This window comes from Globicephala melas, chromosome 2 (genome assembly GCF_963455315.2).
Source record: "Globicephala melas chromosome 2, mGloMel1.2, whole genome shotgun sequence".
Taxonomy (NCBI): domain Eukaryota; kingdom Metazoa; phylum Chordata; class Mammalia; order Artiodactyla; family Delphinidae; genus Globicephala; species Globicephala melas.
The window spans coordinates 166,314,095-166,329,591 of record NC_083315.2 but is presented as its reverse complement, the minus strand read 5'-3'; the positions used below and the strand labels follow the sequence as shown (position 1 = coordinate 166,329,591).

The 15,497-nt window shown below is 57.0% G+C and overlaps 1 protein-coding gene across 4 annotated transcripts in view; it reads left to right on the top strand.

Annotated features, from left to right (window-relative positions):
- Positions 1-1,374: 1,374 nt before the first annotated feature.
- The window catches only part of ITPK1 (inositol-tetrakisphosphate 1-kinase), a 162,595-nt gene continuing 148,472 nt past the window's right edge, over positions 1,375-15,497 (top strand). For 3 of the 4 annotated variants that reach the window (XM_060295212.1, XM_030883509.2, XM_060295211.1), the window contains exons 1-2: positions 1,375-1,481; positions 1,954-2,185. In XM_060295212.1, the coding sequence (XP_060151195.1) occupies positions 2,091-2,185 (95 nt within the window). In that variant the 5' untranslated portion in view covers positions 1,375-1,481; positions 1,954-2,090. The remainder of the gene's footprint in view (positions 1,482-1,953; positions 2,186-15,497) is intronic. The other variant, XM_060295213.2, reaches the window with a different exon arrangement.

Genomic DNA, 15,497 nt, shown 5'->3' with positions numbered 1-15,497 from the left:
TAAGTGACTTGTCCAAGCTGGGAGGAACTGAACTAGGACCCCCCCCCCCACCTCAAGCCAGGTCTTTCTAAAGCCAAAGGCTGTTCTTCCCATTTCAATGAGAGACATCTCTCCTCTCCTTCTGTCCCCACTCTGCACCACACCCCCTCATAACACCATACATTTTAGACCTCATAGCCACTGGTCTTTTGCAGCCTGAAGTGCTCTCATGAGGCAGGGCTTACCTCCTAAGGTAAGAGGGAGGACCTGAGGCTCAGAGAGGGTGAGTGGACTGCAAGGTCACCCAGCAGGGGTGCAAGGGGAGGGGAGATGGGGGAAGGGTGGAGCTAGCTGAGAGGTGGACACAGAGGACCTGTGTGCTCACTCCTAGTCAGGTGTGGACAAGCTTCACCTGGTTGTAACTGGGAAGCCCTGCAGGAAGAAGGATGGGGGAAGCTGTAATTAGGAGAAGAAGGCAGGCGCCTAGGGCTGGGCCTTAAAGAATGAGCTCCAGTTTGGTCAAGGAGAGTCTGTAACCCCTAACAACGTTGTTTTCCATTTCTCCCTGCCTCTATTCAAGCTATTCCCCCTTCTCAGGCCCGTCAACATCCTCCTTATTTTTCAAGGTCAGCTTAAATGTCTTCCCTGAAAATCTGAGACCCCTCCCACCCCCCATTCATTTTTTCTGCCGGGGCCTGGGGAGAGATGCCCACTTCTCTCAGACTCTTTGAAGGCAGGATGCTTCCCTACCGCCTCACAGGGCTTGGGCAGGCAGGGTGGGGTTAATATATCAAGAACGCTGAGGCTGCGGCCGCCCTGCACCCTGAAAGGAAAGTGTCTTCTGGGAGTGTCCCACCCTGATCCCTGATACTTCTAGTCTCTCCCCTCCCCCCCTCCGTTGGAGGGGGCCCAGAGTGTGATTGGTGGTTAACTTCCTAAGCCTGAGAAGGCCCCTGGGTGTTCATGTCCCCACCCTAGGGGCCCCCATCCTGGGCCTGGGTCTGTCTCCTCCGGGGAAGACAGATGATCTCATTTATTGCATCCGCCGCGCCCCCCCGCCCCCGCGCCCCGCTCCTCCCGCGCCCTCTGCAGCAGTTGGGACTGAATAGTGCTGGGGGTACGGAGATGCTTTTGATGAATGAAACTCAGTGGCTCGATCACTCCCAAAGGACAAGCAGAAAATGCCCACACCACGACTCCTCTTGCTTCTTTAAAAAGTAAAAGCACTTGGCAAGGGCTGCCCTAAATTCAGTCCCGCGCCCTCAGTCCCCAAGTTCAACAGCCAGAGCCTCGACACAAACACGCACCAAAGGACTAGACGGGGGAAGGCGCGGCGCCTTTAAGAGGCGGCGGGCGGTGCTGCCCCCTAGCGGCCGGTGCGGCCGCGCTTCCTCCGCCCCGGCGGGGTCCAGCGGGCCGCCCGGCCGGGTCAGCACGGCGGCGCCGGCGGGCTGCGGGCTAGGCCGAGGACGGGGACGAGGAGGAAGTGGCGGCAGCGGCGGGTGAGGACGACTGGGCGGGGGGAGCGGGCGGCCGCGTGCGCCACGCCGGGGTCCGAGCGCGCCGGGAAGGGCACGCGCCCGGGTCGGATCGGCCGAACGCGCCGCCGGGGACTCGGAGTGGGGACCGCGGGCGAGAGCGAGAGGGAGGGAGAGGAGGAGGAACTCGGGGGCGGCGCGCAGCCAGAGCGCGGGGGCGATCCGCCGTGGCCGCCGCTGGAGGGCGTGTTTCTCGGTCTCGAGCGCCGGGAGGGCGGTGGGCTGGGCGGCGCCGGCGAGGGAGGGCCTCCCTCCTCTCCTCCCCGGCCCGGCCTGGCGCTCGCGAACTTGCGCGCCGGGAGCCCGGCTGGCGGCGGGGGCGTGGGCGGCGGCGGCGCGGGCGGCCCCGACGCGGCGGCAGCCAGTGGAATGCCGCGCTGAGCGCCGCTCCCTCCGCCTGGGCGCCCGCCCCGCCCCGGCCCGCCCCTCCCGGCAGGACTGCGCGCCCGTAGCCCCGTTCCGCGTCCCCGCCGCCGGGAGGAGGTGCCCGCAAGCTCGCGGCGCGCGCCGGGCCGCCAGACTCGGCCTGTGGGCGATTTCCTCCGGACCCCAGCTCCCCGCCCGAAAAGGAAGATGCAGACCTTTCTGAAAGGGAAGAGAGTTGGCTACTGGCTGAGCGAGAAGAAAATCAAGAAGCTGAATTTCCAGGCCTTCGCCGAGCTGTGCAGGTATGGAGGGACGGGGCTCCGGCGTCCGGGGACCCCCGGCCTGAGCCCAGTTCAGCCTCAGCGGCTGTTTTGGGAGGTTAGAGCGAAACGGAAAGGAGCGGTTCGCGGGGACACTGAGTCCGAGTAGCCAGGTGGCGGTGGTGGCCGCCGGCTGTGTTCGAGAGAAGCAGTGGCCAGTATGGGCGGTGTGGCACGGACCAGGGCTCTCAGGTGCACTGGGACCCCGGGTGGGGAGACCCCTGGCTCCCCAGGGCACGGTGGGAGCGCTGCTAAAGGTGGCAGAGGGACCTGGGAAATCGGGGGGTCCACGCTGTCTGCCTGTGGCTGGAGGTTACTTTCGGACTGGAGTGTTTTTCTTCCTTCGTCCGCTTCCCTTCATGGAGAAGGGCACCACTGTTTGTATGTTTGCGGACCACCTACTGTGTGCCCCGCCGGTGCAGCTCTCTTTGCAAGAAGCTGTCATTGCATGTCACCGGATTAAGCCTCTTTGAAGCGAGTAGCAATACTTGGCATGTATGTGATTTGCTGTCTCATTAGAGCCTCGCACCAGCCTTGGGAATTGGCTGGGTTGGTGATTCAGGGCCACGTGTCTAAGAAGGGGAATCTGTCCGCAGAGAGATGGGGTACCTGGCCCCGGGTCCCACAGCTAGGGAGTGGCTGGTGCAGAGGAGGTGCTGGGTAGATGCTTGCGGTGTAGAATGGCTTTCCTCCCTCTGGGCTCCACCCCCCCGCCCCACCTCCCCATGCTGGTCCTCAGTGGGGGAGACTCCGGGTGTTTTAATAAGATCGCATTCTTAGTCCATTACAGATGCATCCAGTCTTGGGTCAGGTATGCCTCACCTTGTTCCACCACGGTGGCTTTGCCTCTGAGAAGCTGTTAGTTAAATCCTGCTCTCAGTGAAAGCCTGAGAGAATCAAGCTCCTCAAGCCTTTTGCAAACTCTAGGGGGAAAACCCTTTTGTTATGCAGTGTCTCCACTTGGTAGCTTTGATTCTCGAAAATGGGTCCCACTTGCATTTTTGTCCCTGTTGGGTCACCAAACATAATGATGAATTGAACAATTGGGTTTCCTTATCTTCTGGTGTGTGGAGCAAGTGGCCAGTCTGAGCTGGCCCGCGCAGGCTGGCCTGGCAGTACCTCTGTGCCCCTCATGCCTGTCCCCCGGGCCTGTTGCTCCTTTTCCTTGTTCCAGCCCCCCAGGAGCTCTTCTCCCCACCGCCAGAGGGGCGCACCTTGTATAAAACAGCTCCTGGCTCTGCATCCCTTGGTCTGGGGATGGAGTTGGCTGCCTTCTCTCATGCTGGCTTCCCCAGGAGAAAGTAAGCTTTTCATGGTCAGTAGGGCATGCCGAGTGGCCGGGGAATTCACAAGGAAACCAGGAGGAACTTGCAGCCAGAGCTTTGAAAGTGGGTCTGAAGACTTTTGCAGCGTCAAAAAGGGGCACTTGAACATTGCACCGCAGATACGCACACTTGTGGAAAATGTGCCCTAGACACTGAAGAAATGTGGAGAAGCCCCTTTGACGTGTTCTCGAAGTCTGGTGCTGGTGTTAGGTGCCCGAGCTCCCCCTGCAGTCATCTAAGACTTGGGAAATCCCCACTGATACCTTGCACCCTTTTTCCTGAGGTCTCTCTGTATTTGTGTCATCCTGTGTCTGCAGCTTAAAGCATGAGGCTTGTCATCTGGTTGGTATGTTTTGCTTGGTAATTAGGAGGCTCTCGCAAAACAGTTCCAGCCGAGACTCGTGGCTGGGTCCTCAGGCTGGACTTGCGGATTGGCTTTCCCTCCCCGTGGACCCTCCTGTCTTTAAAGAGGGGGCTTCAGGGCAAGCCGTGATGTCAACCGTTCTGGGGGAAATCCAGCACGGAGTGTTGATTTCTCTGAAGGGGTTATTGTGTTCAAAGTCTAGTTGCGTTCTTCTGGCCAAATGGGCTTCAAAGAGAGGAAGGGAAACATCTGGGTCATTCTAGAACCTCAGGAAACCCACTTTGTGTTTTCATCAGGGGTGCTTTAGATATTTTGTCACTTAAGCTTGGGAAGGAAAAGAAAACACCAAAAAGAATTTTTCTGTTTCTTCTCTCCTTTATTACTTTCAGGGCAGCGCCCCCTGGTGGCCGCGTTTTTGTACTGGGTGCAAAACACTCCCACCCTCGAGAGAGTGGCCGGAGTCCTTTGCTGCTCTCGTGTTTGATATGAATGCTGGTGCAGTTTCAGTGGCCGAGAAGGGGGTGTAGATGGACATTGTCCTGTGTGTGACTTTCACAATCCGGGGGTGCAGCGCTCCCATTTGGATGGGTGATGAATTGTCTGTGAGTTCCACAGTTAAGAAGTCCAGAGATGTTTGAAAATGGCTTGAGGCTCTGCTCCGAATGTTTGGGGCAGTGGCAGTGGCAGAGAGGATGACCTGAGTGGATCGGGATGAGTTGTTTGTTTAGTCGAATGTCAGTCAGGCCTTGTAAAAATCTTAGAGCAGGAAGGGGTGTGGGAGATCATCTCACCAGCCCCCCCACCCTGACCCCCACCGCTCCCATGCCCCTGTTTTTTTTGGCCACACCGCCCGGCTTGCGGGATCTTAGTTCCCCAACCAGGGATCAAACCCGTGCCCCCTGCAATGGAAGCACCGAGTCTTAACCACTGGACCGCCAGGGAAGTCCCCGCAGCCCCTCTGTTTTACAGATGGGGATATGGCATGAGACGGAGCAGGCTCCATACTTTTGTTCCTTTTGTTCAATTTCTAGAATGGATCCAACCTGGGCACCTTGAGACCCACACGGAAAGCAAGTCCTTTCTCCTTGGGCATCTCCAACAGTTGGGCGGACCCCCTCATTATCTTCATGGGGTCCAGCTGCTGCCGTTTTGTCTTGGAGACACTTCCTTGCAAGGCTGAGATGTGACCTCAGCAGGTGTAATGTCTGCTCTCTGAGGGTCATCACCCGCTGCAGGCATCCTTGGGCCGTTGGAGCAGGTCCCGCTGGGACACCTTAGCAGGCGTGAGGGCCAACCCTTTGGACCCTGGTGCACCTCGATGGGACGGGCTTTCTGGCTCCTCGACAGATGGGCCTTGACTCAGCTTGTTTTTCGTGGCACTGTTTGTTCCGCCCCTCTCCTGCGTGTCTTCCCTTCTCCACGGGGACGGCTCTGGTGTTCTCTTACCCTCCTACCTCCCTTCCCCTTCCCCTCACACTGGAGCACGCTTGCAGCTCCCTCACGTCTCCCTTTGTGCCTTTTTGAGAAGTCCAGAAGGAACTTCAGGTGGGGAGCAGAGAAGTAAAGCTGTTAGTTGGAAATGTCTGGTAATTTTTTTTTTTTTTTGCTGCGTTGGGTCTTCATTGCTGTGCGTGGGCTTTTTCTAGTTGCGGTGAGTGGGCTTCTCATTGCAGTGGCTTCTCTTGTTGTGGAGCACGGGCTCTAGGCCCGCGGACTCAGCAGTTGTGGCGCACAGGCTTAGTTGCTCCGCGGCATATGGGATCTTCCCGGACCAGGGCTCGAACCCGTGTCCCCTGCACTGGCAGGCAGATTCTTAACCACTGTGCCACCAGGGAAGTGCATGTTGGGTGATTTTTTAATTTTTAGTTTTCTTAGTTCTCCACGGTGCCCCGTGTGGAAAGGCTGGCTGACCTGGTTCCCTTTGTCCGCGTTTTCTGTGTCAGCCCTCCAACGCCTCACCCCCCCACTCCTCTTTCCTGCGGCTGAACTTATGTTGCAGGAGGTAGTAGAAAGGCGCAGGACATCACAAAGCATTTTGGTGTAGAACATGGGTGAACCTCTGTCTGTCTTTACTGTCGTGTTACCTTTTTTTTTTTTTTTTTTGCGGTACGCGGGCCTCTCACTGTTGTGGCCTCTTCTGTTGTGGAGCACAGGCTCCGGACGCGCAGGCTCAGCGGCCATGGCTCACGGGCCCAGCCGCTCCGCGGCATGTGGGATCTTCCCGGACCGGGGCACGAACCTGTGTCCCCTGCATCGGCAGGCGGACTCTCAACCACTGTGCCACCAGGGAAGCCCTACCTGACTTTTTAATGCTGGAACCTCATCTCACATCATCCTCCCTGTAGCTCAGGGTGGCAGAATGGGGAAACTGAGGCTTGGGGCATATGAGGGAATTGCATTCAGAGTGGAGGGCTTCCCTGAGCCCAGACCCCAGGTCTCTACACCTGGGGATGTGGCTGCCTTGTTTATTAAGAAGTTCTTTGCCCAGCTTAGGCCTGGGCTCTTGGAGGCTCCAGAAGGAGGGAGCTGGGAGTTTGGTGTTAACAGTACCCTGGCCTCCAGGGTACCCCCAGGCCATCCCTTCCCCTCAGGGCCCCTCAGGGCCTACATTCCTGTCTTTATTTTTATTTTCTTTTATTTTTTGCTGCGCGGCACGTGAGATCTTAGTTCCCCGACCAGGGATCGAACCCGCACCCCCTGCAGTGGAAGTGCGGAGTCTTAACCATTGGACTGCCAGGGAAGTCCCCATTCCTTTCTTTAAATGAAGGAATCCAGAAGGTTCGTTTTTGCTGGGCTGGTTTAGCATTATTCCGTGCCGGGATTCTTTTGGGAGATTCATAGTGGGGAGGATGGAGAACCTTTTCCTAGGTTAAGTGCTGCTGGTCTGTGAGTGGGTATTTTTCTGTTTGTCTTCGTGTCTGGATCTGGCACCGTTTTGGGGGCGTGGAGGTGGGAAGAGGTGCTGACTTAGGTTTTCTTTGCAGCTGTGCATCGGGACTGTCCATACCCAGCCTTGCAAGTAAACACTTTCCAACAGCTTCCGAGGGAGCGAACTGGGCTTCCCACAGGAGAAGACGGCCATCTGGGCGCTGCTGTCTGTGGATGAGCCTGCCTGGGTCCCAGGCCTGGGTCTACAGCAGGCCACCCATGTGACCCTGGGCATGTGCCTCAGTGCCCTCATCTTTAAAGTGAGGATAATGACAGTATTAGCTCAGGGTCATGAGCCTTAAAAACGTCAGTATGCAGATGCATACTGTGCCTGGAGCTCTGTGAATGCTGGTTGCCGTCCTTGGTGAGGGGGGAGTGGGCTTCCGCCCACGAATGCCTTTTTATTCCCAGATCTTTGGCATTTGCAGTGTCCCCGGCCTGGGCAGTTTTTGAGTGACCCTGAAGTCCGGGAGGGATGCTGACTGCTCATCCTGCCTGGGTGTGGGTCCAGCGGGCACGGCTAAGGAGGGGCTCCCCTGCCTGGTGCCTCCCAGCATCTCCCTTCACACCCGGCCTGTGGGACTCTTACAGCCCCTTGGGGGGCGGGGCTGCTGTCCTCACCTATTTTATGGATGGGGGAGCCTGAGAAAATTACATTAATGCCAGATGATACTTCCCTTTTTTTTAAGTTCTGAGATTCAAGAGGAGGTTGTGCCGGGTTTCCTGAAAATGCCAAGAGTCTCCATGAGCAATCATGGTGCTGTTATTCATTAACATTTATTGTTTTATCTTTTTGAATATTAAATACATGCATATGTTAAAATAAAACCCAGAGGATTCAAAATACACAATGAAAAGGACTCAAAATACACAATGAAAAGTCAGTCCGTTTCCTTCTTGTTCTTGAGTTCCGGTCACTCAGGGACATGTGTTCTTGGCAGTCTCTTTCTCTGGAGGTGTATTTTTTTTTTTTCCTTTTTAACTTTTTTTTTTTTTAATTGAATGAAAGATTCTTGAAATTCTGTAGTGCTTTACAACTTTCACAAGTTTCACACATATGATTTGATATAATCCCATAATAACCTTTTGTAAAAAAAATCCCCTACTCCTATATTGCCCCTGCCCCCTCTCTCGAGGTGTTTTGTGCAAAACACAGAGTGCGTGTGTGTGGGGGTCTCTTCCGCCCATATCGTTCTGCCCTCGGCTCCTTTCACGGAACACCATGTCTTAGAGAAATTGAACATCACTGCTCCTTTGGAGACAGTTCTGTATCACTTGCCTCGTTTCTTTAACGGCTCTGGGGTCCAGATCTTAGAACAGTGGACCGTATTTCTTGCCCTGTGGTTGGCTTCTGCCGGTGTGGACAGTGGGGCAGGGAGTGCTCTGCCCCATCGCCCGAGTGCTCATTGCTAGATGAGTGAGCCCTGGGTCAAAGGGCAGAGGCGTTTTACTTTTTCGTGGCAGTTCTGAAACCACTCACCAGGACAGGGCACTGCTCACAGATGGCAGCGCATGGGAGGGCCTGTCACGCACACCCTCCCCGGCGCAGCTCGTGGACAGATATTTCTGATCTTGGCCACACACATGGGTGAGAAATGGCACTTTTGGTTTGCATTTCTCTTATGACGGTGAGATTGAGTTCATGTAGGCGGCGCTGGCTGTGCTTGGGCAGGCGTGGGGCAGAGCTGGGCCCGCGGGTGCATCAGGCTGGGGCCTCCCATCCTAACCCCTGGGCCCTCCTGCCTCCACGGGTTATGTCCCCCTCGTGATTTAGCAGGTTGGGGGCATTCAGTAAGTGCTTAGTGAAGTGCTGCATGAGTGCAGTTCCTGAACAGTGGGATGTCAATAGGGTTTCTGTTCCTACTTGTATTTTGAATTCAGCTGGTAAGCTAGCTTTTTGAGGGAATGTTCTGGTACCTCCTTTATAGAAAGTAAGATTCATTTAGAAAGCAAATCATCATTCAGGACCTGAGCACCTACTCCCTCCCTGGCAAGGCCGCGGTCTTAAACCCCTTCCCTCTTGGTGCGTGAATGGGGCCCATCCCGACCTTTCCCCCTCCGCTGGCCCTCAGGGACCCGGCCTGGGTGTGTGGCCTGCTTAGGGGAGAGTGCCGTGCTCCCCAGGGAAGCCCAGGCAGGGTGCGGTGCCTTGTCCAAGGCGACACAGCGGGATGTGGTAGGGGTCGCGGGAGGGGGCCCTCGCCCCACTCCAAGACCAGCGCGCCCTCCCCGCTGCCTGCTGAAGCCTCTTTTCAAACAGCGCTTCCTCTGGAGCCGTGAATGAGGCCGTTCCCATTGGGCTGTTTGAATTCCGCCTGCTGCTTTGTCTTGCCTGCTCCCAGCTGCCCTCAGAAAGCAGCTGCCCTTGTGGCCTGTGCCTCCCCAGCTGGGCCTCATGGGCAGGATTGCGTCGGCCTGACGGGCTGACAGCTCCCGGGGGTGCCCCATTTTTAGGGCTCAGGGGGGTGGATCTGTCACTGGCTGTGCCGATTTGAGAATCATTCTGTGAAGGATCCCCGGACTCCTGTCCCCTTCCCTCCCAGGCCCGTGGGTGCGGGGTGCCCACCCTGTTAACTGCCCTTGGTGTTCCCAGCAGCCCTGCCGTCAGAGCCCGCTGGGTAGACTCTGCTAAGCCGCCAGCTGCCCCGGAGGGAGAAGCAGGACACACAGGCCAAAGTTCCTCCCAAAGATGGCTTCTGGGAGACGCCTTGTTTTTCTTTCCTTTTGCTCAGGATCCTAAACCCTTAGTGCCCCCTGGCTGCCCGTGTTCTTTCCCTCTGCTCATTGTCTGTCTCTCCTTTGGAAAGTTGGTTCCATAAAGGTCGAGACTTTGACAGTTGTGTTCCCTGCTGAAGCCCCAGTGCTTGTACCAGGGCACACAGTAGGGGCTCAAGAGAGCATCTGTTAGCGGAGGAAGGAACTGACTGGAGGGTTTTGGAAGCCTTTTCTGTGTCCCTGTGACTCAGCCAAAGCTACCTGTGACTCTGGAGTGCTCTGGGCCAGGAAGGAAGACCCAGGGTGAAGGTGGTAGGTCCCAGGTCAGGGAGGAGACCGTTGGCTGCATTCCTTCATTCCTTCATTCACTCAGCAAGTCCCGAGTGTCCACCCTGGCTTGCCGTGTGCTGGTGCCGGTCCCTGCCCCCCTGCGCCTGGTAAGGAGATGAAGGGAAACCAGCCCACAGATACGTGTAAAACGCTGCGAGGTAGAACTAGAGCCAGGAAGCCTGCAGATGGGAAAAAGCCATGACGGGAGCAGCTGCGGCCACTTCAGCACTATGCGGTCAGAGAAGGCCTCTCTGAGGAGGCGACGTTTAATGAGGGTGAGTGCCTGTTCCTCTAGGAGCTAAAGAGCTACAGGGCGGGTGGGGTCTGCTGCCCGGAGGTCACACGCCCTGGCCTGCCTCTGCCATGGCCCTGGGTTCCCTGAGGACCGAGGGCAGCCGTCTAGGGAAGAGCAGGCCAGTTTCCACATTAGACAGGCAGTGGTCAAAGGAGGCAGCAGGGTGTCCTGCAGTAGCATTGTTCCCTGACAGTGTGACAGGGGACCAGGGGGGTGGCCCTGGAACCTTCCTCCACCTGAGGCTGCAGCTGTGCTCTGGGGGCCAGACAGGAGGACAGATGCTCCCCTCTGGCCTCGTTCAGTCCAGACTTTGTGTTCAGGAATGAGCAGTTCTGGGCTTTGGGGGGCTGGGGCGAGGATGGGTGGGGGACCCTATGGCCCTGGTAGGCCCTAGGCCAGCTGACCTTTCCTAAAGCTCAGGTTAGGCCTCAGGTGCCCAGGGAGTGGGGGGAAGGATGCTTGCTCTCTTTTACACTCATTTACCTTCCTCCAGGCCAGTGTTTGCTGAACTCGCCCAACAGAAGAAGCACTGGGGGCACCAGGGAAAAACGTATCCTTGAGTCCACCCCCTCCCCCTTAAAATTCTCCAGGGAAAGGGTCTGGGAGCCTCCTCTTAACAAGTGCCCTGCTGATTCTTCTGGGAAATGGACACTGTCATTTCCCGAACAGTGTTACTAGGCCTCACCCCCGAGCCATCAGGCACGTTTGACGCTGAGTTAAACAGGCAAAGGAAGGAAGTAAGCTTCCTTACTGTGGGGCTTCGCTGGGACAGGGGCTTCCCAGGAGGGCACCTGGGATGTAAAGTTTCCCAGGCTGGTCTGTTCGCGGAGTCCCTGTGCGGGACTCGTGTTCCCCGGAGCCCACCCTGGGAAAGTCTGGTGAGGCACTCGCCATCTGCTGCCTCGTTTGAGCGTCATCACACGGGAGGGGGGCAAGGCAGGGGTACCAGGCTGCCCGCCCAGCTTCCCCGCCTGCTGGTTGCTACCTTTTGGGCAGTGCTGTTTCCCCTTTTAAAAATGTCTCGCCTCTGGCTGCTGGTTTGCACCGAAGTTCCTTAGAGATGGATCCTGAGGCTAGGGAGGAGCTAGTTTTTGCACCGGAGACATTCCTGGGGACCGGCTCAGCCAGGTGCACGCTGAGCATTGGGCCAGGGCCCGCAGCAGAGGCTGGAGCACAGCCTGCGGTGCCTTGTTCTGCAGCTTGGTCTGCAAACCCATGGGCTCCTCATCAGGCTCTGGCCTCCCCGGGTCTTAGAGCCTCTGAGCCATGAAACCAGAACCGGGGGCTTGTCCAGGAGGCCCTCCACGCTTCCGAAGGGCTGTGTTGAAGTTCCCTCCTGTTCCCTCCTGGATCAGTGGCTCATACCAGATTTCAGAGCACAGGGAGAACTTACCACGGGCCGGGCGCTATTGTAGGTCGGGAATCTACTCTCCAAGACAGCATATCTCCATTTGCTAGATTTGAACACCGAGGCCTGGGGAGAGGTGTGATGACTTGCCTACTCACTCAGCTGTGAGTGGCAGAGCTTGGATTCACCCTCGGGGCTCCCTGACTCTTGGAACCCTGCTGTTTCTACCCTGCCAGGTGGCTTTTATCTCCGTCTTGAACGTGACATCTTGGTACCATTGGACTGACACCCAGTTTCAGAAGAAAATCAAGGCATTCTTTTCTGAGCATCCTCTGTGTGCAGTTTTGGGGCCCAGAGGGGTGGTGGGTGGTGAGATGTCTGTAAACTCGGAGCACGAGACTTGCCTGATTGACTGTAGATGACTGACAAGCCATTCTGCCTCCCCAGGCCTCTGCTCCTCCATCTGTAAAGCGGGCATAGTACACCCACCTCTAGGGCTGCTGAGCATGGCAGGTGCTTCGGATGTGACAGGACTCCCCCTCCCCGTGGGCCACCTCCCACGCCCTCCTACCCGGCCAGGCCAGGGTCTGGGGCCTTTGACACATCTCTGGTGGAGTCCCCAGCCCAGGGCAGGCAGAGAGCCTCCCTGCCCGGCTCCCCTATCCTTTTCTGGTGTGGGGGACCTCCAGCGCCTGTGCCCAGGACGTGCCCCCAGCCTCTCAGCTCACTGCTTCCTGGGAGGGGCTGTGGGTGGTAGGTGGCTGCAGAGTGGAGGCCCCTGTGGCAGTTTTGCTTTCATTTCTGCCTCACACCCTTTATCCATGCAACAGTCGAGGGCTGGGGTGTGGAAACCTCTGGAGCCCTCCCTGGGGCCCTCGTCCCAGTGCAGGTTGCTAGGCACCCCGCTTCCCGGTGGATGAGTTCGGGTGCTGTGGACTGTGCAGCAGTGAGCACCCCGGGGGTGGCCCGGGGCCACGGAAGGCTCTTCCTCGCAGTGCATTGGGCTGGGTCCCATGGAGGGGAGGGTGGTAGCAGGGCGCTGCAGGTTGTGTGTGGCTCTCTTTCTGTTCTCTAGGGGGTATGGGGGGGCCTTGGAGAGGAGAGAAGGGGGCATGTGTGTGTGGGGGTATTTGTGAGTCCCCAGGGGCTGCTGTGCTGTTTCCCGTCCTCCCGGGACCCTGGGCGTCTTTCTGAGGAATGTCTCCTGGTTTCTCTGTGGATGGGGTTTCCTCTTTGCTCCCCAGCCCGTGTTACAGAGGCCCAGAAGGAAGATGCAGAGCTAGTAGGTGGGGCAGCTTGGATTTGAACCTGGCCTTGTTGACGCTAAAGCTTATATTCTTTAAGATTTTATTCTAAACGTCCTAACATTCACTGTGGGATCCTTGAAAAGCAAAGGAATTCAGGCCATTCTGTCAGAGATCTGTTCCCGCCTCCCTGTGGGCAGGTCTGGGCAGGGGCTCCAGGGTCCTGTCGGGAAGGAGTTCGGCTTCTTGCGGAATCAGCCCCCAAGCCCCCCCCAGCCTGCACTTTGAACCGGGCGCAGCAAGGCGTGGCCTGTGCCTAAGGAGGTTTGGTTGCTCAGAGCCTCGCTGCCTGAGCCTCTGGGCCTCAGTGCCCCTGCTGGTGAGGAATGTGCTTATTCCCTTGGGGGAGCTGCTGTGGCTGCCCTGGCATGGAGCGGGCAGTGGGGTCCGTGGCTTGAGGCCGTGGATGTCGTGGCGTCATTTCCAGGGTTACGAGAACAGCTGAGCCCTGCGCGTGACAGTAGCTCCCGATTCTGGAGCTCCAGCCACGGGCCTGACCCTGTGCTTTAAGGCTCCCAGTGCCCACGCGGAAACAGGCTCAGAGAGGGTCAGGGACCTTCCCCGGGTTTCATAGCTGGTCACTCCTGGGGGTGCGATTTGAACAGCACTTTCTGTGAATCTAAAGCTCCGACCCTTGACCATTAAGAGTTTCTTTCTTTGTAAACGGAGGCAGAGGATGAAAGGATGGCTTTCCTTTTGTCTGAGCTCTTTTCTAATGACCCGTCCTCGGTGCCCTTTAGTTTTTAACTTTTCTCCTTTTCGTTTTCAATTTCAATTGGATGCATGGCTTGCCTGGAGTCAGGAAATTTAGGTGCTGGCTCCGTTGGTGTCCACTCAGGCTGGGTATCAGCTGAGTCACCTTTCAGCAGCGTTGCCGTCCGTCCTGTGGATGCGGAGTTTGGGCCGCCCAATTTGCGACGTGCTCTATCCAGACAGCGTCATTCAGATTCCCAGGAGCCTGCCATTCCCGCCTCACACGCGCCTCCCTTGAAATCCTCTGAGCCTATGTGGATGAGGCCCCATGGCCTACTCTTCTGTTTAAATTGCCATGCATGTCCCTTTTTGGGGTCACCTTGGTGCTTTTTCTACTGAAGGTAGAGGGTTTTGGAAGCACCTTGGAAAGACCCCAAAAGCCTGGACGGCTCTTGGGAACATTCTCATTGGAGCCATTCCTTGGCTTCAGAAGTGGGGGGATGCTTGTGAAAGAGCTTTGAGATCCGGAGCAGGAACTTGCAGGCTGAGGTGCTGGGTTCTGGCTGTGTGACTTTGGGCCAAGTCACCTAACCTCTCTGAGGCTTTTGTTTCTATACCTGAAATGGGAGTTTTCTACCAACCTGCAGCAGAATAGTTCTGCAGATTGGGTGAGCTGAGGCAGCTTGAGTCTTTTGTAGCGCAGAGCCTGGCTCTTGGTGGGCAACTGGTAACTCTGTTATTCAGAGTCAGCCATTAAGGGGTGATGGAGCTGTTGACGAGGAGCTTATGTCCAAGCAGCCCTCACATCTGGGAAGAAGATGGGCAAGCTGAGTTTCCGCTTAGGAAGCCGCTTAGGTAGGGCTGTGCTGGATTCCTTGTGATGTCCCAGGGACAGTGTGTATCTTGGTCAGTGGTGGGATGTGAAGGCTGACCCAGCCTCTTACTGGATGGGTGACCGGGGTGTGTTTTGGCCCCTCTCCGGGCCTTAATTTCCTCCTTGATAAGAGTCAGCCTCGTGCGTGCGCACAGGAGGGGCTCAGCACACAAACTTGCTCCTTTCTTGTTCAGGCCAGAGGCCATCTCTGACAGAAGCAGGGGAGGGCTGCCCTTCACGCCCCCAACCTGTAGTCACGCCCTCTGTGTCGATGGGTGATGGAGAGTAAACTTCCCCTGCTGGTGAGATGCGGAGGTCCGCCACCTGAGAGGAGGAATTTCCCAAAACCTCGGAGCCAGAAGGGGTCCTTGCAGGTGAGGATTTGCAGCTCAGAGAGTCCAGCCTTGATGGTTCGTGCACACAGGGGATCGGCCCGATGTGCTGGTTCTGAGCCCTGGAGCCCACAGGTGCTTCTCCTCTGACTTCTGGGGAACCGCAGGTCGGATGTGAGGCCAGGGTCTATTCTTTTCTGTTCCATTCTGAACCATTGTTGGCAGACCCCGCCTCGTCCAGGATGAGTTCTTTTGGTTCCTGGGCCCAGGCAGTTGGGGGTAGGACCCCCAGCCTGGTGGTCTTTCCTGTCCTTCCTCCAGCCTTGCCAGGAATGCCGAGAGGGCAAGCTCTTTGGATTTGGGTTGCTCCCCTGAGAAGGGCGGGGGGCTGGGCGGGTAGGCATATGGGACATGGACAGTTCTGGGGTGGGGGGAATGGGGACTCCCCTGGGAGTGAGACCTGAGGACTGGCCAGGTGCCTGCAAATCTGTCTTCACTGCTGGAGGACCCAGTGGGACTGCCGGAGGACCCAGTGGGGCAGCCGGGGCAGCCGTGTCCTCCAGGCTTCTCTCTCTCAATCAACCAACAGACGTGGAGAGTTGCTGGGATGAAGTTAATGATCTGAGCAGAAGAGCGATTGTCTGACTGATTTCTGCAAGTGGCAGCAGTGTCTTGGTTTCGGTAGAAGCCTCAGTGCCAACTGGGTTCAGTAATAAAGGGGCTCCTGTAAGTGGTAACTCCATGCAGAGGTCTGGCTTCAGGTATAGGTGGATTCAGGGGCTCTCG